Source organism: Adiantum capillus-veneris, chromosome 11 (genome assembly GCF_014529385.1).
Source record: "Adiantum capillus-veneris isolate H3 chromosome 11, ASM1452938v2, whole genome shotgun sequence".
NCBI classification, from domain to species: Eukaryota; Viridiplantae; Streptophyta; class Polypodiopsida; order Polypodiales; family Pteridaceae; genus Adiantum; species Adiantum capillus-veneris.
The window spans coordinates 118,225,337-118,248,435 of NC_140941.1; the positions used below are offsets into that span (position 1 = coordinate 118,225,337).

General features: G+C 42.2%; 1 protein-coding gene across 1 annotated transcript; it reads left to right on the forward strand.

Moving 5' to 3' along the window:
• Positions 1 to 3,271: 3,271 nt before the first annotated feature.
• Positions 3,272 to 3,700, forward strand: LOC147447905 (uncharacterized). The gene has a single exon (XM_086524448.1). It carries the CDS (start codon positions 3,272 to 3,274, stop codon positions 3,698 to 3,700), a length of 429 nt encoding a protein of 142 aa, XP_086380574.1.
• The last annotated feature ends 19,399 nt before the right edge of the window (positions 3,701 to 23,099 follow it).

Below are 23,099 nucleotides of genomic sequence, written 5' to 3' on the forward strand. Positions count from 1 at the left end.
AAATCTATTGTCTTTGTAACACTACTGTTAAGGATGGGATTGGCGGGAAAGTAATTAAAAGAACTCTTATTGTCTCTCTTCCGAAGTTAGTTAATTTTTTGCTTAAATCCTTTGGTTTTTCTCCTCTTCCTCTTCTTTGAAGTTGAACACCGTGCTAATCCGCTTATTGATCTTGATTCTTGGTCTCCTGAGGATCGCCAAGCTCTTAGCTCCTTTACTTCTAATTTTTCCATTAGAGAAAATGTTTTGGTTCTTGATTCTCTCTCTCTCCTTCCTCACTGACAGTTTGAACTTGATGCTGAACTTGTAGAGCATCGTCTTTGGCTAAAAGAGACGCAAAATCACCGGCCGGGCCCCCTTTTCCATTGAAGCTCTTAGCCTTATCTCTAATTTTAACCCTGCCATTATCAGCCAGTGCAAGTTAGCAGCCACTCAAGCTTCTCTCTTCATTAGCTCTAATCTTAAGCACGAACTCTATCTCTTTCCCCTCAAAGCTGTAGATAATAGCAAGTGAGAAAACCTCTCTATGTACTTTAGAACTAAGTCCCAGGTTGGATTCAGACTGCGCGGCGGCAGAGCTTCATACTTTTAGCGCAGCCAATAGCAGGACGCCCTGTCAGCGAAGCCGTTCACAGTGGGCGGCAGCAGGGCACGGAATTGATTGCCAGCGCATGAAAGCCACAGCCCTCGTCCCCCCCCCCCCTTGCGCTTCCAGCCTCCACGTAGGAAAGAGGAGAGAGAGCCAACGTTCACAACCATTAACTTTTCCCAAAATAGACACCCCTCCTAAAAAAAATAAAAAACGGTTCAATTTGTGCAACGTTCACAAAAGAAACCCCCCCCCTCCCCCCCCCCCCCCCCTTATAAAATGGCAAATTTTATAGCCTTTCAAGCTAGCTCTGTCACATCAACACAGAGGTCATCATGTGCTTTCATATTTGAGGTGCAGCACACAGTAAAAGCCTCTCCCTTTTTCATTTGAAGCTTCTCCTTTTACATTTGAAGGCTTCTTCAATCAAGCTCAATGCCATGGTCAATCATTTACATTTGAGGGCTTTTCAGAATGATGTACCAACTTTTTTAAACATGATTTGCTCTATGATGTACCAACCTTTTTTAAATGGCGTTCTTGTAGGGTTGAAGCGTTAAGAGGGCGACGGCGGTGCAAATCAACTCATCAAGGTCGCTATGAATTCTACGATTTTCACTTTAATGCATTGTTTTCAACTTTGTGTGCACATCCCTAACATTGTTTTTTTTTTTGCGTTGTAGGTACCATGGATTCCAACCCAAATCAGTTTATCGACTCCCAACGGGAAGACGACGACCCTATTCTCTCCCAACCTCCATTTTCTCAATCCACTTTCTACCCATTCCCCCACCCTTCTTTCCATATGCCACCTCATGGCTACCAAGCCATGATGAATTCTCCCTCCATCTCTCCTAATTCTCCCTTTATGTTTAGACCCCCAAATTATGGATCTCCTACTCTAAATGCTCATAGCCCACATTCGACTATGGCTACTCATCCTTCTCATCCCTCACCCCCTTTGCGTGTCCCTAGTCCTAACTCCAATATGGATGCCGCCCCCGATCATGTGGCGTCCACCCCATCACCCAACCCTACACCTGAGCTTCTCAACACAAGGCAAGCTGTGCCAAACCGACGAAGAGGAAAGAAGCCACCAATGAAGAGGTTGTGTTACAAAACCAAACCGCAACAAAGAAGCCCAAAGCCTCGAAGAAGAAGAGCACCATCGACTTGGGAGACGATGACGACGGCGACAACAAGAAAAGCAAGTGGAAAGATTGGTGGGTGGACCAACTCATTCATATCCGGGGGGGGCATGAATGAGGAGTTCAATAATCCCGGGAAGCAAGGGATCAATTTATGGGCAAAGGTGGCTACTAAACTAGCCGCCACTTACCCTGAATTTGATGAAGATAGTGAAAGTTGCCGCAAAAAGTGGCAAGCAGTATTGCAACAATACCGACAGGACAAAGTACATAACTCAATTTCTGGTAATGATAGGAGGCATATATGCAAATGGTTCGACATAGTGGATGAATACTACCACGCCAGAGCCACTGTTACTCCTGTTAGCCACGCTTCTTCATCCACAATGGAGGATGTTACCCCAACAAATGGTGACACCTTAGAAGAAAACCCCTCTCCAAATCCAGAGAAGACCCAACCCACTCTGTCCTCTACCCGTAAAGTCGCTCCGAAGTACGAGGAGTCCTTGGCCGAGATGGCCGATACAGGGAAACTTCTCTTGGAGCATCTCAAAGAGACCGCTAGCCAGAATATTGCCTTGGAGAAGGAGAGGCTCAATATACTAGCTGCAATGCGCATGACTATGAGTGATTTTTTGAAGGAGTCTAGGGGGGGTGACAACTAGTTTTCTCACAGCTTCATTGTTTTTCCACTGTTTGGTTGTAATTTGTCAAAGCTTTCAAAACTTTCTTCTTTTAATGTCTCCAGCTTTCAAAGTATGAAAAAAATGTTGTAAATTAAAGTAGACCATGTGCTAAATATCTTGCATCATTTCAACATGTTCGCAGGATTAAATGGCCATATCCAAGGAAATGGCTCTCTATTGTGCATGGTTGTGTTCTTTAGCCATTTATGAACACAAAGTCCACAAACTTTCGCAAGGCTGTGCCAATACAAGATAGAGTAGCAATCGCTCTTACCAGACTTGCTACTGGAGATGGTCTCTTGGGCCTCGGTGACACTTATGGATGTGCGAAGAGTACATCTTGTGGAATTGTACTTGATTTTTGCAAGGCAATTGTGAAATTTGGCCTTAGGGATTTGTACATCAGATGGCCCACAAGCTCTCGACTTGCGACATTGGCGCGTGAGTTTGAGGCTGCAAGAGGAATCCCCTTTGTTGTTGGTGCGATATATAGTTCCCACATTCCCATCATTGCCCCAAGGGACAACCATGTCGACTACTTCAATCGAAAAGGTTTCCACTCTATTTTGCTGCAACTAACCGTATCTGCTAATTGTTCAATATGGAATTATGATGTTGGATGGGCCGGATCAGTGCATGACTCCTTGAATTTCACTAGAAGTGAGCTAGGTCAAAGATGTGCAAAAGGTGACCTAGGCAACTATTGTCTAGTTGGTGATTGCGCTTATCCGGCACGGCCATATATGCTAGTGCCTTTCAAAGGGTGCAAAGAAGGGCTGTCACGTCTCAAGTACTACTGGAATTTCATTCAATCTAGTACAAGGATGCCAGTTGAAAGAGCATTTGGAATGTTTAAGGCAAGGTTTAGAATTTTGTTAAAAAGATGTGACATGAATCTATGCTATGTGCCAGATCTTGTAGCAGCTTATCTTGTGCTTCACAACCTTTGTATCCACCATGGAGAATCTTTTGATATGGAGTGGGTGCGAGAGGCAGAAGAAGAATTGGCGGGTCACGTTGGACGTGCAACAGAGGATCGAAGAGCAGGTGCTACTTCCATGATGGAGCTCATGGCAACACGGGAAATCGGAGTAGAGGAGGCTATGGAGCGTGCTCAAGGGAGCGATGAAGGAGGTTCCAATGACCTTGGAGTAGGCTCCGAGAGGCGAAACAGTATTGCAAAGGCAATGTACAAAGAGCAGGCACGGATGAATGTCCAAGAATTTTTTGGAAATGAGGCTTTAGAGGAATTAGATTCATCATCATCTTCAAGTTAATGCTTTTGTAACATATGCGTTCAATTAATTAAATTTTATGCTATGGTTTGTACTATGCTTTATTGATGCAAATGTCAAATGCTTCTTCATTTCACTTTGTGTTCCGCCGCCACCCAATGTTCACACAAGCCGACGGAAGAAAATCGAGTGACTTTTTCTTCCACCCTCTATGTGAACAAAAGGGTGGCAGAAGTGTGCATTACCTAACTCTACCACCCGGAAAACCAACTTTTGGAGCCTCTCTTCCGCCCCCTCAATGTGAACCCAGCCTCATAACATTGACCCTCCTTCAAAACAGGTTGATATAAAAGCATTTGGAATATTTTTCGTCCTTTTCCAAAATGTCATTGCTCTTTAGATTCTGTTGCTTGCAAGGCTTCTATTATTTGGCTTGACCAATTAATTTGGTTTGTTCTCAATAACCTATCTGTATTTTTTCATAATCTCTGCCCGGCCCTCCCACCGGGCCGGCGGTCCCCTGCCCCCAATCGTACCTAGCTAGGTATGCGGTGCCTCCCTCTGAGCACCGGACCTGAGGAGGGAGGCACCGCATACCTAGCTAGGTACGATTGGGGCAGGGGACCGCGGGCCCGATGGGGGGGCCGGGCAAAGAGCAGAAGGAGGGAGGCACCGCATACCTAGCTAGGTACGATTGGGGGCAGGGGACCGCCGGCCCGGTGGGGGGGCCGGGCAGAGATTATGAAAAAATAGCAATGTGGGAATTATTGTGAAAATTTGTCCAAAACCTTTTGTGAAAGCCACCTATTAAACGGTTCAACATCTCTGCGTCTGGCTCCTCCAAAGAATCTTCTCAATCTAGAAAAATTCGTGGCCAATATCCCACAAAGCAGAACTTTGGTACTACAATGAAGCATCTCGAATTCAATGGATCATCATGATCACAAGAAGTTTTGGACAGATTCTCACAATAATTCCCACATTGTGAGTTACCCCAATCGTACCTAGCTAGGTATGCGATGCCTCTCGAACATAAGCTCATGATGTTATGCAATGTATGAAAAACACTGAAAAAGACTCTGTTTTCCTACACGAGAAAATTTGTAAATCTTCTTGTGCATCAAGTAAGATCTCGTACTCCCTTGGAAAATGGTAAATTTCGCTTTACTTCTATTAGAAAAACATCAAATATCTTTTTTCATATATTGTTTGTTAATAAGGCATTTAATTTTGTTCCACCTGCAGTTATAATTAATCATCTTATTTCGAAATTCTACCCTCATAAAATTTACTCAAAAGATCGATTTGCTATACCACAAAAATTTTGTTGCAATAATTTTCTATCTCAGCTCATGACTATTTTATATGTAGCCACATCAATAGAAGCAATAGTCTTTAGACTTGAATCATTTCAAAGTTGATTTATTGATGTATTAAAAAAACTAGAAAATGAACTCATGTTATCACTTCGTCTTGTCATCAGTTTTTTACTTATCACGATGTTTAGATGCTTTGATTTCCTAGTTGTGACACCGATAACAAGGGGGAAGGTGTATCGGTGTTTAGATACACCTTCCCCCTTGTTATCGGTGTCACAACTAGGAAATCGAAGGTGTATCGACGCTTGTCTTCCAACCACACAATTTCAAAGTTCTAACTTTTATCGTTGGTTGATGGTGGCAGGTAGGAGCATCTTCCCTTCAATCTGGAGTCTAATCGTCAAACATATGCTGATTTCTACCCTCCTAGATGTACTCACTTGATGTATTTCTAACAATACAATTTAAATCTATTGTCTTTGTAACACTGTTGTTAAGGATGGGATTGGTGGGAAAGTAATTAAATTCTCTCTCTCTCTCTCTCTCTCTCTCTCTCTCTCTCTCTCTCACACAGTCCATCTACTATAACATAATATGGCGGAAGGGCTCCCTTTTACAAGTGTCGCAATCTGCGACCTGAAGGCTAAAGTCCAAAAAGAAAAAAAGCCCAGTTGCACGCGATAAAGAGGGAGAGAGGAGGAGAGAGAGAGGCCGTCGAAGGCGACCGACCGTACTAGTGTCGAGAATGGCTGGCCGCAGCTTGCAAAGATGGTGCAAAGGTTTCATTAAATAGATAACAATTTTATGCATTAAAAAACAGTTTCATTTTGGCAGTCCCTTTTCTCTCTCTCTTCTTAGGTACAGGTGACCTTTGCTGCACATCTCTCTCTCTCTCTCTCTCTCTCTCTCTGTCTCTCTCTCTCTCTCTCTCTCTCTCTCTCTCTCTGTGCGCGCTGACTCCTCCTAAGTGTCCTTCATGCTTATCTTTCCAATGAGAGAACGTAAGACCTTTGAAGCTAAATAACTGCTCATGAAAAAAACATTTTCCTTCCCTTAACTTTTTGAGGGCGGTAATCAAAGATTATTTTTTTTCTCTTGACACAAGAACGATTTCTCTTAACTTAGACCCTTTGTGTTCCACCAATTGCCCCGTTATGCAAAGAGCAGACTTTGGATAATATATAAGCATGATCAAGTGTCACTCGCACCTGGAGCTGACTAGCAACGATTCAACTCAGGGCATTAAAAGAGTTGGGATCCTTATAAGGGTTGAGATAGAGCTAGCTAAGGGGAGCCAACATCGGACAGTGTGACGAACGAAGTGTACGACATTGTCGACAAACGGGGTAAAGAGTGGCCATGCCCCAATCAATATCGGGCATCTTGATGGGCATGTGAAGCCTATAATGTGCGTAAATCCAAAGAGATGTAGAGGAGATTGGGGGAAAAGGACATTGAAACATAGCGGCCACATCATGATCTACTTTTAGCAGCTACAAAGAGAGGGCATCTCTCCAAATGAAACCATGTACACTTGCACCTTGAAGGAATGTGGCATTACACAAGATGTTGATATGAGAAAAAGAATTCGTGATGATATTTTTTGTCAGGGTGTTGAAAGAAATCGCTGTGCTTGGCGCTGCCTTGGTCGACATGTATACCTAATGTGGTGCACTTTATAAAGCACAAAAAAGTACTTGAGGAGCTTCCTTTCCGAGATATCGTTGTCTACACCTTGCGTCAACAAGTATAACTTGACGGCCATCTACATCTTGCTTCAGCATGGACAAGCCTGAGCACTTGCAACTCAAGCCATCGCCATTTCAAAACCCTGGCAGGGCCAGATGCCTCTCGCTCTCTCCCTCCCTCTCTCTCTCTCTAAAATACACACACGCGTGTATAGGGCCAAAGAGTGCTCTCCAGTAGGACACCATTTTTGTTGTCAATTGCAATAAGTTGAGGGCTTTGGCAATGGTGAGGTGAGGCGGGATGGGTACAAGAGCCTAGAGATGGCTATGGTGGTGTAGGTGGATGCTACAGATTGGAGGAGGAGACGAAGGCGGAACAGGTGCATGGCAATAGCGCTTGAAGAAAATATAGCTTATCCCACCTATAAAAGCTAGGTTTAATTTTGATTTTTGTATTTGAAGGTGTGTGTGGGCTATAAAATCCATATTTATTTATTCTCCCTACTTCAACGTGTGCATGCTCCTCATAGCCAAGGTAAATCTCCAACAACCAAACATGTGCATGCTCCTGTAGATGATTGCAATTGGCCTGCAAGATGATTGGCTGCTGTTGCGGGAGCGAATCACACCACCTATAAAGTGCATGGAACACAACCTAGATAAACATAATGTCAATTAAGGACACATATGACATGATATAGGCGCACGGAGGCAATCTCTTTAGCTTGTCAAGCTGATACCATCCCATGCATACAACACTTTGGAAGGATAACTAAACCAGAATCTAGAATCTTGCTACTCTCAACTACACCACCCAACCCACATACACACAAACGGAAAGAAACTCACCAAACCATGCCAGAATCGTACGAAACTTAAGGAACACCATCCCCTCACTAGGATAACACCTGTCCCAAAGCCTCCACACTCTAGACCATTTGTGGAAAACATGTATAAAGACAAAGGCGGATTTCAGAAGTGACCAAAACTGAAATCTATGAGTACCTATGCGTAGCTTATGTCGCCACGATTCTAATGACTACTTGCAAGCAGAAAACATACATCGTTTGATATACTTACAACTGCAAATAGTTCGTAGATACGTGAGTGTGTTCTCTCCATTCCATGAGGAATGCTTGGCGTTGATGCATAGCTCTCACCGAGCCTATCACGATGGTGCAGTTGGATCTCCAATGTGATGAACGAGCGGGGAGTAGCATCAGGATGAATCTCACGCTCTCTCTCTTTCTCTCTCACATAGTCGACGACAGCTTAAAACTTAGATTATGATAAAAGTTCTTCTTACAAAATGACCTAGGTACCTTATATACTAAGGCTACCATAGGCTAAACCTAAAATAGAGTTCCAGGGGTAAATTGGCTTTGTATGTACAATCTGGAAGTGCCATTGCACCCCGGCTTCTGCAACTAGACTAGCTACTTATTACAAATGATGTTTCTAACCATAATCCATAGCATTTCATAACTCTTAGAAAATAAAGCTTTGTTGAGTTATGTCGTGCTATTAACCCGCGGGTCACACTCCCCCTCTCCGAATTTATGTTGTCCCTGACATGACCTGGTTGTCGATGTTGGTTCGGTCTTTATTGTCGCTTTGTTGATGTAAAGAAATTATAGGCTATAGCCTTTGCACGAGCTCGTCCTGTTCGTCCAATCTGATGTACATAGTCTTCACATGATTCAGGAAAATCATAATTGATGACATGCGAATTTTGTGTCTTTCTCATTTTCAGAAACAACTTGTACAATCTGTAGAATTGAATGATTGGCTTTCAGATTTTGTGAACCATTGGCAGATTTGTAAGAATTCTGTAGAAATTTTATGGCTAAACCTTCAACTTCTTTAGGCCAAGTTGCACTCCAATGCAAAATCTGTCTGTCAGGCAAATCTGGGAGATAATTTTTTTTGAGTTGAGGTTCAAAACCCATGTCTAGCATTCGATCCACCTCATCAAAGACAATCTTTTGAGATCCTCTGATTACTTTTGTGTTTGCTCTTCTTCATTGGGGACTTCTTTGTTCCTGCATCAAGGTGATCAAAGCCGCATTTGCCATTGCTAGCTTTTGTGTGCTATGTAAATCCTTATACTGCTTCTACTTGATACATGACTTAATTAAAGCCCGTCAAACCCCAGTTAATTTCCCAAGTTAGTAATTTGCTTCAAAAGGGCCTTATCCGACGTCTTTCACGATAGATGACCATCTATGAGCCATCATTGTCCATTTGTCCCCAAAGCTCATATACATGATGTACAGGGTATGTAGATGGCTATCATGGCTTCAAATTTGAAAAAAATGCATCTTTGGCTATACTTTAAAAAAAATTAAATTTAAAAACCCTTTAGCTTGTGTTCTCTATTCATAGCCTTTTGACAAATTTGGCTTGATTTGGACTTGTATTTGGCACTTTTCTGGATGTCAGTCTCGAGAATGATTGATGGGTATATCTGGCACCTTCTGGTTGCCAAACACATGTAGAACCAATGATGATGACGAGAATTTGGCTTGACCCTTGGTTGCTCTTGCAGACATCTATCACGATAGATGACTGAACTGTCATCTCCGCCCCTTTTGTTCTTGTCAGTATTGTTAGTCCCTTTTGTTTGTTAGGCTTCATTAAGTCACATACAAGATATAAGATTTACAGCATAAAGATCTACTCCCTGCATACGGCCTTGTACTCGCATGAAATGTCTGATAGGCAACTTTACACTTGATGGGTGATTTCGTTTTGTCGCATCCCAACTTCCTTTGTCCTTGTAGGCCACCCTAGAGTTGGATGACCATTCTCAGTCATTTTTGGCCTCATGACATCGTCGAAGGTTGATCAACATTCTTTCTTACCTTTGACATTCTAGCCTTGTGCATATGGCTTTTGAGACATACCTCGTAAAGGTTCATCATTTTTTTGTACCTTCTTCTCTTTGTACTACTCAGGCATCTCTTCAGTCTGTTTGTCACCTGGAGTATGGATTTTTTTCCCTAAAAATAAAAAACTCAAAAAAATAACTAAATAAAACCAAAAAATCAACCGAACTCAAAAAGAAAAATAAAGTTAATAGAAATCAAAACGCTATGTACAATGTACACATTTCCCTAGGGGCTCATATATGACTTTTGTCCCCGTACTCTTCTTGTAATGCTACTATGGGGCATATACTCAAAAAAATATCACAATCAACACAAAAATTCAATACAACTCAAAAAACATTTCCTCTCTAACATTCATATATTAGGTTCGCATTTAGAATGCCTCCCCCCCTCCTGTTTGGAGTCCTCCTTGACAATAGGGTATCACTAAAGGTATGTGATGTGCTTGGGCAATAAAAAATTGTGCCTATGAAGGCCTTGTAATGTAGCCCTATTATGCATACACAGTCAATGCATGGAAAAATTTATGTTGTGCAAGATGTGGGTATAAGAGATCTTCTTATTAGCATTTGCTGTGGCGAGGCTTCCTATTCAAAGCAATGTGATGCTCTTTGAAGCTCCTGTGTCATTTTCTTGATTGAAGGTTGTAGATTTTTTTTTTTGAAGGCTTACTTATTTGTTTGATGCTTCTTTGGAATTCAGTTTAGCCTTGTGGTTGGTTGTCATATTTGGCATTGTTCCTCAACAGTGGGTTCTCTTCTAACTGTAATGTAATCGTAGGAGGAATTGAAAGAATTTAAGCGATGGTGCAGTAACAATATTTTTATTGATTTCCTTTAGGACCCACTTCTTTGTGATTAATGGTTGTTTTGTTGATATTGCTCATTTGGGAACCCATACTTGTCCCTGCTTCATTTGTGTTTGAAGAGACTTCTCTTGTATCCACCTTGTCTTTGTGTTAGTCAATATCGGTCTTTGCTTCAGCCCTTGTACGCTTGGTTAAGGATTGGATTCAGTCTTTGGTAGTTGATACTTTGAGAGTTGACAATTTAACCGTTTCAGAATCCAAATGAACTCTTGACCTCTTTGTGCTTGAGTCAACTTCTTTGGAACTCAAATTTGATTTGCAAAAGCTTGAGACTTTGTGATTTTTGTAGATGTTTTTGCAGGCTTTGACTGTTTTCCTTTTGGTTTTGGATCTTATGATTTTTCATCAAAGATCTTTGTCTTCTTGATCCATACCTGTTTTTGGCCGAGCTGGCTCTTTGGTATCCAGATTTGTCAAACTTTTTGGTTCTGACTTGTTGTTCTTTTCTTTTGGCCTTCTTTGGTTGTTACAGAAGCTGCTAGTGAGGGTGGTGGGCCTGAGTACCTGATAGTGGATGTCAAAAGAATCATCACCGTTGATGCTATCCTCTACAATATGGCAATGCCAGCTTCGCTATCAAGGATTGCCATGGTTTTTACACCCTGGAATTCCACAGGAAGAGTGGTGTTCCCGTCTTCTCCCTCATAATAGTCGTCTACCTTGTTTAGTGACACTCGCCTAGTGTTGAGCTGAGGTATTTCCTGGCTCTCTGATCCCTTCCTCGATTTGAGTCATTGGTTTTTTAACGCCAAATTTCTCTAGGTGTTTTCCCACAATAGCCCACATGTTTGGTCGTATTTTGAGAAACTCGGCTAACGTTATCGTATAGGTGACTGGTGTCAACAAAATGTCTATCAGTCCTTTCAAATCAATGAACTTGTTGGGAGACAGTCTCTGTGATGGGACTGGAATAACATCTGACTTGGCCTCGTGCTCTCCCGTATAGGATGGTAGTGTTCTTAGAGAATGGGGTTGACTATCCATAGACTGTACAGATCCTTTGTCTCCCCAATACGATTCCACTTCTAGATTCATTTGAGATCCAGTCTCAAATTCCTCTATTGGTGGAAGAGATACTCCTCTTTCATCACCCGTTTGGTTTACTCGTCTTCTTATCTCACTTTTTTCATCGGCCTCTCTGACTTGTTTCCACAATTCGTCAAGACCATCTATTTCTTTACACCTATCAGGTATAGCTATATGAAATCCCTCAAAAGAGTTATCTGTGGTATTCAACACTATCCTTGGCTCTAATGTGGGGTCCTTGAGCTTTGGTCTGTGCTTGTGACTAGAATCTGGCTCTTTTCATTCTTGGTTTGGTGGGATTAGTGGTGTAGGTGGGACAAGGATCACACCCTCAGGTTTTCCAACTTGTGGTTGTAGTAAAGCTTGGGATGTTTGAATCATTTTTTGACACATTTCTAGCCTATCCTTTTCTAGTTCCGCATATGGATATTTCATCCACCTCTGTCCTTGGGTTTGATTGTTTTTAAGCCGTATTTCATAGGCTTTTAGGAGGGAGTGTAATGGCTCATTAACCTTCTCGACCAACACTGATCCTCCTGAACTAGCACTTCTCGGTTTCTCATCTATGGATGGTTCTTCTGGAGGTTGAGACATCTGCATAAGAAAAGGTGCAACCATTTCCTCATGTTGTCTTATCTTCTCTTTAGCTTGGGTAATCTCCTTAGCTAGGGAGTTTTGCTCTCGTTCCATACGTGCTTTCATCGTAGCCTTTCTAGCTTTCCAGCTGTTCCGTTTGCTCTTGGTTTTTTGACTAGGTGCGTCGGTCTTGAGTATTTTAGGAATTTCGACAAATTAAAGGGGTATTTTGGTAATTTCCTCGTTTAGAAAAACCTCTACAAAAAGTCCGCGCCGGCGCAGACTGTTTCAAGAAGCTTTAAAAAAAAAAAATTGGACATTTTTGGATTGCTCCAAGTTTGATCTACAGATGTCGTCTTTTGGTTTACTCCACCATGCACGCGTGTATAGTCTTCAAATGCTCTCTGTCACTCGTGAGACTCGAGTTTTATCTCGCTCATTTGATGTCGGAAGCTATGTTAGAACCCTCTCTCTCAACTCTCTTTCTCTAGCAAAAACCTAAAAAAAAACTGCTGGAAACAGTCCGCGAACTCTCTTTCTCTAGCAAAAACTAAAAAAAAAACTGCTGGAAATAGTCCGCGCCGGCGCGGACTGTTTCCAGCAGTTTTTTTTTAAGTTTTTGCTAGAGAAAGAGAGTTGAGAGAGAGGCGGGAGCACTTTACGCCGTCCCCTGTTTTCCTTAATTATTAGGCTAATGCCACATCAGTGACCAGGTTAAATCTTAGTTGAGATGACTTGGCGGCCAATATCATTCTATGTTGCAAAAAAAAAACCTACAACAACCAGTCCGCGTTGAGAGAGAGGCGGGAGCACTTTACGCCGTCCCCTGTTTTCCTTAATTATTAGGCTAATGCCACATCAGTGACCAGGTTAACTCTTAGTTGAGATGAAATTGGCGGCCAATATCATTCTATGTTGCAAAAAAAAAACCTACTGCAACTAGTCCGCGCCGGCGCGGACTGGTTGCTGTAGGTTTTTTTAAAAACTTTTTGGGGAGGATAGAGAGGGTGGAATTAGAAAGAACGGAGGGGCGAGATGCTTGCATGCCATGGCTTCATTGGGTCAAAGGTCTCCGGACCCGCCATGACACCCCTTTGATGGCTCTACACATCAGTGACCAGATAAACTCACATCCACTAGTAAAAAGGCGGCGCCCATCAATCTCATTCTATGTTGCAGCCGAGTTGAGGAAAGTAAAAAAAACTACTGCAACAAGTCCGCGCCTGCGCGGACTGGTTGCAGTAGATTTTTTTAAAACTCTTTGGTGGGGATAGAGTGGCTGGAATCAGACAAAACAGAGGGGCGAGATGCTACATGCAATTGGGTGACACCCCATCTGAAGGCTCGACTTCGTCAGCGCGAGCGCAAGCCGGGAACGGTTGAGTAGGTCTTCCATGCACGTTTTTTTTTGCAGCTCTTGCTCGCTGTTGTTGGCTCATATGAACATGGAGGATGGAAGACCCTTAGAGAGAGACGCGCTCCCGTCTGAACCTGGCCACCAGAGAGAGAGAGTGAGTGAGAGAGACGTTTCTCAACAGTGTTTGGGAAAAATCATCTTTTCAAACATTAAAAATTCTTTTTTTTTTGAATTTGTTAAGAGGAATTCTTAGAAAATATGTCTTTTTTTTTGGGGTTTTTACACTATTTAGGGGTTCAATTCTCCTTTTTCCCTTGCCCTCAACCGGCATTTTTGAAACTGAGAACGACACGATATTAAGCTAAGACACCTTTTTTTCGAACACTGGATTCAATTACTAGAACCACGTGGCCAAGGCAGGAGAGAGAGAGAGAGAGAGAGAGAGAGAGAGAGAGAGAGAGAGAGAGAGAGAGAGAGAGAGAGAGAGAGAGAGAGAGAGAGAGAGAGAGAGAGTGTACTATCTCTAACTTGAAACATCAATTTTCAGAAAAAGAAAAAGAGTGCCTTTACAAACAAAGGTTTGAAAAGCTGAATCTTTTTGGGAGCCATGCGATCTTCTCTAAAACATAGTCGAATTCCTTGTCTCTCGGAAAGGAAGAAAAGGTTGATTAACACTAGAGTTCCTGTACTTTTGTACGGAAATCCATCACTTTAGGTGCTTTTGTTATCACCAATACCCTTTAACAAGAAAAGCCTTGATGCTGAAGTGTGTCATTTGAACTCCCTTAATCTACACAGACAGACAAGCACTAACTATCCATTATTAATCTAGATAGCACTAAAAAAGTTTAGTGCAGGTTTGTATAGTAGTATGTATGTGCATGTGCTATGTGTGTGCGTGTGCGCATATCTACAACAATGTACATGTGTGTGTGTGTGTATCATCAACAATGCAAGCTCACTAACTTCAGGCTGGTTTTTTTGTTTTTGAAATATGAGGCAACTACAATCAAGGTTAGTTATTGGTAGCTTCAAATACATAGTATTACCAATGAACTTCCATAGCTGATGAGGAGGTGAGGACTATTTCACATAGGTTTTTGTTTGTGAAAATTTGCATGTGCACATGCGCACGTGCACACACACACACACACACACACACACACACACACACACACACACACACAGAGAGAGAGAGAGAGAGAGAGAGAGAGAGAGAGAGAGAGAGAGAGAGAGAGAGAGAGAGAGAGAGAGAGAGAGAGAGAAGCGCGTGCACACACACACACACACACACACACACAGAGAGAGAGAGAGAGAGAGAGAGAGAGAGAGAGAGAGAGAGAGAGAGAGAGAGAGAGAGAGAGAGAGAGAGAAGAAGAAGAAGAAGACGAGATTTTTAACGTCGTAGGAAACTATCCCAAGCGACCTTAAAGATGGTGACTGGGAGAGTTTTTGAACTCAAGTCCTATTATTCAAGAGTGAAAAGGCATAGCCAATCTACCACACTTGGGTGATTAGAGAGAGAGAGAGAGAGAGAGAGAGAGAGAGAGAGAGAGAGAGAGAGTTTTTTGTGACAAAGAATACATTTTCATTAGTTTCCTTGGACCTCTACAACCCAAACTTTAGTTGCCCATGTTTTTGGGGCTCGATTATCAAATTCATGGAGAGCTACTCTTTCTTCTTGGCGACCATGAAGTGCACTTTTTGATCGATCTTATTTAGCAAAACTAGACTCTCTAGTTGGGGAGGCAACTATCTATTTTGCACAAGATTTGGAATGTTTGTGAGAAAGTCGCTCGGTTTTTTGTTTGCTAGAGAATGGTCGCTCGCCGTTTGGTAAGACTCCGTAGCTCTCACCGAGCCTATCGCGATGGTGCAATCGGATCTCCAATGTGATGAACGAGCGGGAAGTAGTGCCATGATAAATCTCACGCTCTATCTCTTTCTCTCTCACACACAATCGAAGACAGCTTAAAACTTGATTATGATAAAAGTTCTTCTTACAAAATGAACTAGGTACCTTATATACTAAGACTACCATAGGTTAAACCTAAAATAGAGTTGCACGGGCAAAATGGCTTTGTATGTACAATCAAGAAGTGCCGTTGCACCCTGGCTTCTACAACTAGACTAGCTAACTATTACAAATGATGTTTCTAACCATAATCTCTCTCTCTCTCTCTCTCTCTCTCTATATATATATATATATATATATATATATATATATATATATATATATATATATATATATATATATATATATATAATCTCTCTCTCTCACAAGAAATGATATTGCAGCCCATGAGAAATACTGCATCTAATAGCTTGCAATGACAAGTTTGTCCCTCCCTCTCTTTCTCTCCTCTCTCCATTTATTCATGTTATATGCATCATGACTAGGAGTGACAAATCTCTTTCTCTTTCTAGACCTAGATTGTCCCACTTTATCATAATTCATTTATACTTCAGTAGGGAATTTCAGAGGTCATTTGGAGGGCCTTTTAAGAAAATGTATTTTTTGCACTCTCTCTCTAGAAAAAATGGTAAATAATAGAGTTGGGTCTTTCATAGTAAAAGTTCAAAAAGTGTACTTTAAGTAGATTCCTTACTCTTCTGAACATTCGTTTGTAGTGATTGAGGGATAATCCTCTTTTCAGTTGCATTGAATGAACCTCGTCAATATGGAGGGAATGAGGCTAACATGGAGGGACGAAGGCGCAGCCGCTATTCACTTTCCATTAAACCTGCACATTTGGCTAATGGCGCACTCCTCAAATGGCACAAATGTTACCTAGAAACGAGCCAAATATCACCTTCACATTGATTTGGACAATGAGTACCAACCATTGATTAAGCGTAGTAAAACAAACACACATATACCTCCTGCTTCCATAGACACGCTCAGAGCTCAGGGAGCTAAACACATAGATATCTGGACGAGAGGCTCTCTCTACCCTAAGAATCCAATGACTAATGCGTCTCCACCGTTTGTCAGTCCTACAAGCTTATTGACCTTTGCTTGTGATGGAGAAAAGGGCCTTCTGGGTTATTGTAAATCTCTTACAAGAGAAGCTGAAACTTATAAGGGCATTCTCCAAGCTCAACAATGTGAGATTGTTCGCCTTTCACATTTACATTCTACAGATCAGGTTACCATTTTGCAACACAAAACAGAGGTACAAGAATTGAAAGGAAAGGTGCGAAGTTGTCAAATGAAGGACACCATCTTGGGTGGTCGTATCCGAAAGAAGAAATTGCGCAATCTTGAAACATTGCAGGTTGCATCCGGAGGTCTCAAGAAAAGAATCCGAGCATTAAGGTGATGCTTCTTGGTTGGCTACATTGTCTTAGTTAATTAATCTTTTTGGTTTTTCTTGTTATGCATTGTTTTCATGTGCCTAAATAGTGTTAGTGAAGCAAATTTTCTGTTATTTACTTATGCATTGTCTTTAAGTAGAGATTCAATCGATCCTGACAAGGAAAACATTGACCCCAAAGCCAATATAGGAAAGAGATTGAAGCCAATTATAAGTAGAAGCCTGGCAGCAGATATAGTACATGACAAGAAGTTTAAGGTCCTACAACGAAATGTAGTGGACCGCTTTATTTCAGAGAACTCTGTGCCTGCAAAAGAGATACAAGGCACACTTGATTCACTTGGTGTAAGCAAAAGAGGATTTTCGGCTACCCAAAAGTCTGTCTCATCCATCTTTGTTAAGAAGGGTATAAAATCCAAACTTCTACCATCAGCCTCAAGAGTTTGGAAAGAGAGGCTTCAACTTAACGAGGCACAGGGAGACTATCTTGGACAACCCTTTCATATTAAAGCAACTTACAGTGGCCATGGAGCAAACATGGCATATGATGAGTTCAATAATATTTTTATGGACCTGCATATGTTACAGAAGAGAATGGTGGAGTTTTACAACATCACATTTGAAGAGTCACGAGGGGTATTACATTTTGTGTTCAAATTGGATGAGTGTGAGCTTGTTAAAGAGAAAAAGCTAGAGCGTGTTACTATTACTTTAATGAATAGAGACCTCTCAAAGTGTCCCAGTGATGATCCTTTGTATTTTAGTGTTCAATCAAAATCTAACATATGGTGGCTTGGTGCGTTTGAGGTAAGCGAGATTCTCAGGTAAGCTCAAATGTTCACATCTACTTAAGTCTCATTTATTTTGTGTTGCAGGTAAAGAAAGAAGATCATGAGATTCTATATTGGGTGTTCCATCGAACTAATATTCCGGAGGTGATTGATCGACAGACTAACCAGGGAGAGGTACTACGTCTAGATGGAAGGGGAGACTTTCAAGTTCAGTGGCATCTTGCAGGTGACCTCAAAACATTAAAGTGCATGTATAATTGTGGAATGGGTGCAATGGCAAAGTCGTCGTGTTTGTTCTGCATGGAGCCTACAAAGGTCATGGACCCAAAGTGGTGGAGAAAAGCTCCAACATGTCACATTGAGGATCCTCCTTTTCGACCGGTTTTGAAAATACCACTTGTGAATGTCCACATCTGTACAATGCATGCCCTTTGTAGAATTGTGGAGAAATTGGTCTACTTATATATCGGGTTTGCTTGGAAGATTAAGAACTCAGCAGAGCGACAAGTAGCCCTGGAGTGCTTAGAATTGGTACTGTCGGATATGGGGCTTCATGGTGGCAATGTGAAAATCCAGCGGGATGAAAAGAGATCAACTGCTGAGAAGGATGTCCCATGCAAACCATCCATCGTTGGGGTGAAGGCACGGAGGTTTTTATCTAAACCCCAAGGTATAAGAGGTCCGAAGCTAACAAAACATGGAAAAATATATAACACATCTTATGTTAGCAAGGTAGAGTATCAGAGCTGGAAAAAGCTACATATTGCAGTCAAAGACCAAGAACCAACTACTCGTAACGCGAAGGTTGAGGTTTGGCGATCAATAGACATCCTATTTTTGATGTGCGACAAAGATGACTGGTCACAAGGTGATATGAACAAGTTAAGGAGAATCTCAACCTTCTCAAAAAATCATTCAAGACAGCATGGACAGACACCCAGATTACTCACTACATGGTATTATCGTGTATTTGATTCTCTTTTATGTGCAACTATGTGAGTGAAAATGTCTTCATATCCAACACATCATCTTCAATCATTTACCATATTTTATACAAAAGTATGGGAACCCGGCAATATGGAATACCCAAGGGATGGAAAAGTCTCATTACATGGCGAGAAATGCTTATTTCAGGCACACACGACATGGTGGCTCTCGAATCAAGGCTAACAGTTTGAGAGAACTATTTGAATGGTTCTATCGTAGAATCATTCATCGAATGCAGGCAAAAGAAGTCTTGGCAAATTCAGTAACAGCACAAGCCATCAGACATTTACAACAACAAAAAGTTAAAAGATCAATGGCATACAACAACTCCGGAGCTCGTGAAAGTCAACGAAGGTGGAGAGAGACAATGGTGTATGTGAACCACAAGTGGAGAAAGATACTCTGAGTGGATGACATTGTACAAAATTTATGTAATACATGATCTTATACAATTGCTACTTGAAGTGTATCAAGATTTTGAGGGTTCAATTTTGTTTTTTGGCACATCACCCTTGTAACGAATCATGAGATGTTTGCCATACTCTAAAAGTTCATCTGGGTTTTGTCTACCAAGAGCTAGTGCCATTGCTGTGTAGGTGTAGTAATACGCTGCCCGACCACCTCTATAGCCCGGGCAGTAACCAAAACAATCTCTAGCAAACACTTTGTCCACAAGAATGACTTTATATGCACTTTTGGGCAGCACGGGTCCACCCAAGAAGCGTGATAGTGTCTTGAATGTGTAAGTTGCTATTGAACCCTCTTGTGACATGGAATTGTGAAAAACTACTATCGGCAACTCGCAAAGCTTTGAAAGGTACTGCGCTAGGGCCGCATTCCTTCCACGATACTCTCGAGTCCGCCGCCGAAGGAGGTCATCCTTGTCAGCAATCCAAGACTGCACATATCATGTCAGAGTAAGTGACAGAGAGAGAGAGAGAGAGAGAGAGAGAGAGAGAGAGAGAGAGAGAGAGAGAGAGAGAGAGAGAGAGAGAGAGAGAGAGAGAGAGAGAGAGACTTACCATGAAGCTCTCATCCTGCAGAAAGAGGTTTTCCTGCCACAGGTCTACAGATGTAGTTGACCCCTGACCTGAATGGTTAAACCAATCCTCCACTTCTTTGTTACTTGTTGATGGTCTTAGGCTTTGTCTTATTGCTTGGAAGGTGGCTTCATCAGGTAGTGTCTCCTTATATTTTTCAGCTTTCTCAAAGCATCTTCGAAGGCATTCCATTGGATTGATGGATGTTTCCATTGCCTCATCATCACTACTATCCTCTGAAACAAATCCACTCCTCTCCTCTTGGACTCTGGAAATAATAGCCAGGGAGAAATCCTCCCTTAAATAAAAGATGCTTTGCACATCATGTAAAAAGATATAGGTCCTGTCTCCAATCCTGAAGTCAGGCACAGCAGGCAGCATCATCTGAGCATGATTATCAGTGAAGTTACTGACATCCAAAGGAAGTTTGATTTCTGTGGTTTTAACAGAGAGCATCTTACTTCTTTGTACTTCAATTGCCTCAACCTCAAGGTCGACTGTATCTTCAACCTCCTCGACTTCTTGTATATGAGTTGTCTCCTCGCATTCTTCATCTGGTGCTGCATCCTGCTCCTCTAACACCTCATCAGGATTCTGCATGAGGAATCCAAACAGGCTGTTCAGGTAAATCATAAAGCCAAAGGATTCCTGAATGAGTTTGCATTCTTTTTGGTGCAAAGGGCAGGCTGAATGTCGGCAAGAAGGTGGTAATTCCCTATACTTCTTCAGTCCCTGTCCCTTTCCACCACAGTCATTTAAATGCACAAGAGTCATAGTGGGCAGAACAACCCTCCCTACCTGCACCATCACTTCAAACTTATCTCTGTAGGACTGCAAGAATTCACTGTGCTGAGCTAACAGGTCTTCAATGTCAAACTTTGGGTTAAACATAGAATGAACTAGATCAAACTTGTCCCCAGCACCACAAGACGCTGCAAAATCAAACAGTCTCTCATCAATTGCAGCTGGGTCTTCCAGAGAAGACACATCCTCTTTGGCTTTACCTTTAGTTGCACAGGGACTACTTTCTGGCGCATCTGCATCATCTGAGAAGTCTATATTCCTCTTTCTTGTATTTTTCTTGACAAGTACTGTACAGGGTGAGGGACCCTTGTAGGGTGAGGGATCCTCTTGGCCTGGTGACCTCTCTGATTGATCTTCACCAATTGACTCTTCTTCAGATATGTCGTGACAAAAGTCAACAGTTCTTTTGGCAGAAACATTAAGCAACTGAGCCTGCAAAGGTTGAAATCCTGGCACAAGCTCTGGGTGTAGTTTCAGCCTCTTCTGCCTACTGGACCTTAATCCTATTCATCAGGAAACATGACAAGTCTCTCTCTCTCTCTCTGTGTCTCTCTCCAAAGCACAAACAAAGACACACATAGAATCTCTCTCTCTCTCTCTCTCTCTCTCTCTCTCTCTCTCTCTCTCTCTCTCTCCAAAGAACATCAAAAAACACACATAGACTCTCTCTCTCTCTCTCTCTCTCTGTCTCTGTCTCTCTCTTTCTCTCACTCTCCAAAGAACATTAAAAAACACACATAGTCTCTCTCTCTCTCTCTCTCTCTCTCTCTCTCTTTCTCTCTCTCTCTCTCTCCAAAGAACATTAAAAAAAACACAGACTCTCTCTCTCTCTCCTCTCTTTCTCTCTCTCCTCTCTCTCTCTCTTTAAAGAACATTAAAAAACACACATAGACTCTCTCTCTCTCTCTCTCTCTCTCTCTCTCTCTCTCTCTCTCTCTCTGTATGTGTCTCTTTGTACTAAAGGAGTGCAAGGACGAAAACATACTTTTTGCAGCTCTCTACGCGCACCTTAAGTACGCTCTGTATGTGTCTCTTTGTACTAAAGGAGTGCAAGGACGAAAACATACTTTTTGCAACTCTCTACGCGCGCCTTAAGTACAATTGAGAGAGATAGATAGATAGATAGATAGATAGTTCTATTATCGTCCTGGGAGGTCAAATATGACCTATGGGACCAAATGAACATGTCACGTGGTGTGAGTGGAGTTCATAAGTGACTCTCGATGCTCAAAAATGGCTGAAATGAGCGTCGCAATAGAGAGTCCACATCGTGGTTGGGAGAGGAAGGTATGTAGGGAGAGCTCATGGCTGAATATATGGGGAAAAGAGGACCTAATGTGGTCAAAAGCTGAGCACTCAAGTAGTGTGTGGTACTCACTCTCTCGCACTTGACGAGGGCATAAGGTGCAAAGTCGATGACACTCCTCGCCAGTGCCCCAACGTCCTGTCTCACAGCGTAGAGAATGGGAGCTAAGACGAATGGAGGCAATGGTGCGGATCGCACTCAACGGGATGGGCTCAAGGATGTAGGAATGGGTTCGGTTACCTCGTTCCGAGAAGAAGAGAGATTTGTAGTTTGGGGCAACGTGTGTGGTGTAATGGCTGAAGCGAGAACCTCCGGATTTCTCCCAAGCCATGATACATTGGCGTTGTAAGAAGGCCTCATTAACTTGGGATTCGATCGACGCATCCTTGACCAAGTGACATGCATCCCATCTTCCAAACCATTTCTTGATATCAAGCATCCACCCCGAACTTAGTATTTTGCTCTTGCATGTCTTTTGAACCTTTTGACTTGCTTCATATGCGATTCTAGGAAGTCGATGCAAAGGGCTACGTTGTGTCTTACGCATGTACTCCACAACCCTTTCCATGCCCAAGACCTCAATGGGAAGCGATCCGGACTCAAGAAGTAAGAGCATGTAGGGTGTTTGTGTCTTGACTTGGAGAAAGTTGGTGAGAAAACGCTTTTGGACATTCTCAAACTCTTTCCAAGTAGACTTCCCGATGCTTTCACCCCACACCTCCACTCCATAAAGAAGCACCGATGTCACCAATGTGTCAAAGAGGTACTTTTTGAGAGCCCAACACTTGATCTCTCCTGCATTGCACATGTTCTCAAATGCATAATAAGCCCTCTTTCCGGCTTCCAAGCGACGCATTGCACAATCCTTCCATTTATGATTGGATGGAACCTCAAGGCCAAGGTACTTGAAGTGATCTACCACTTCAAGTTTCTCATTGTTGTATACAATGCATGGATTTTCGTCATTGAGGGTCTTTACAAGCATAACCTTGGTTTTGGATCCATTCACGATCAGCCCGCTATGTAGGCAAAAGCGTTCCAAGACACTCATAAGCTTTTGTGCATCTTCTAAGGTATGTGCCAAGAGCACTACATCATCGGCATAAAGCAAAAGCATGATCACCGCATTTCCAATCTTAACCTCTTCTATGCCTTCTTGCTGCATAAAATCAAGAACCATGTATTCCAATTCATCAATGAGTAGCCCAAAGAGGGTTGGGGAAAGTGGGCATCCTTGTTTGACACCAATAGTGCTTGCAAAAAATTCTGAAATTCCATCTCCCATACGTAATCGACATATCACTTTTTGGTAGATGCGAAAGACTGCATGCATAAATTCTCTCGGCACTTGAAGGCTTTGCATACGTCTCCAAAGATTTCCTCGTGGTACCATGTCAAAAGCTTTCTTGAAATCCACAAAACAACAATACAACTTTTTTCCTTTCAATCGAAACGCTTCCATAAGAACTCG

Excerpts from the sequence above, each read along its gene's own strand:
- LOC147447905 (XM_086524448.1), top strand. The coding sequence starts at position 3,272 with ATGTTTAAGGCAAGGTTTAGAATTTTGTTAAAAAGATGTGACATGAAT.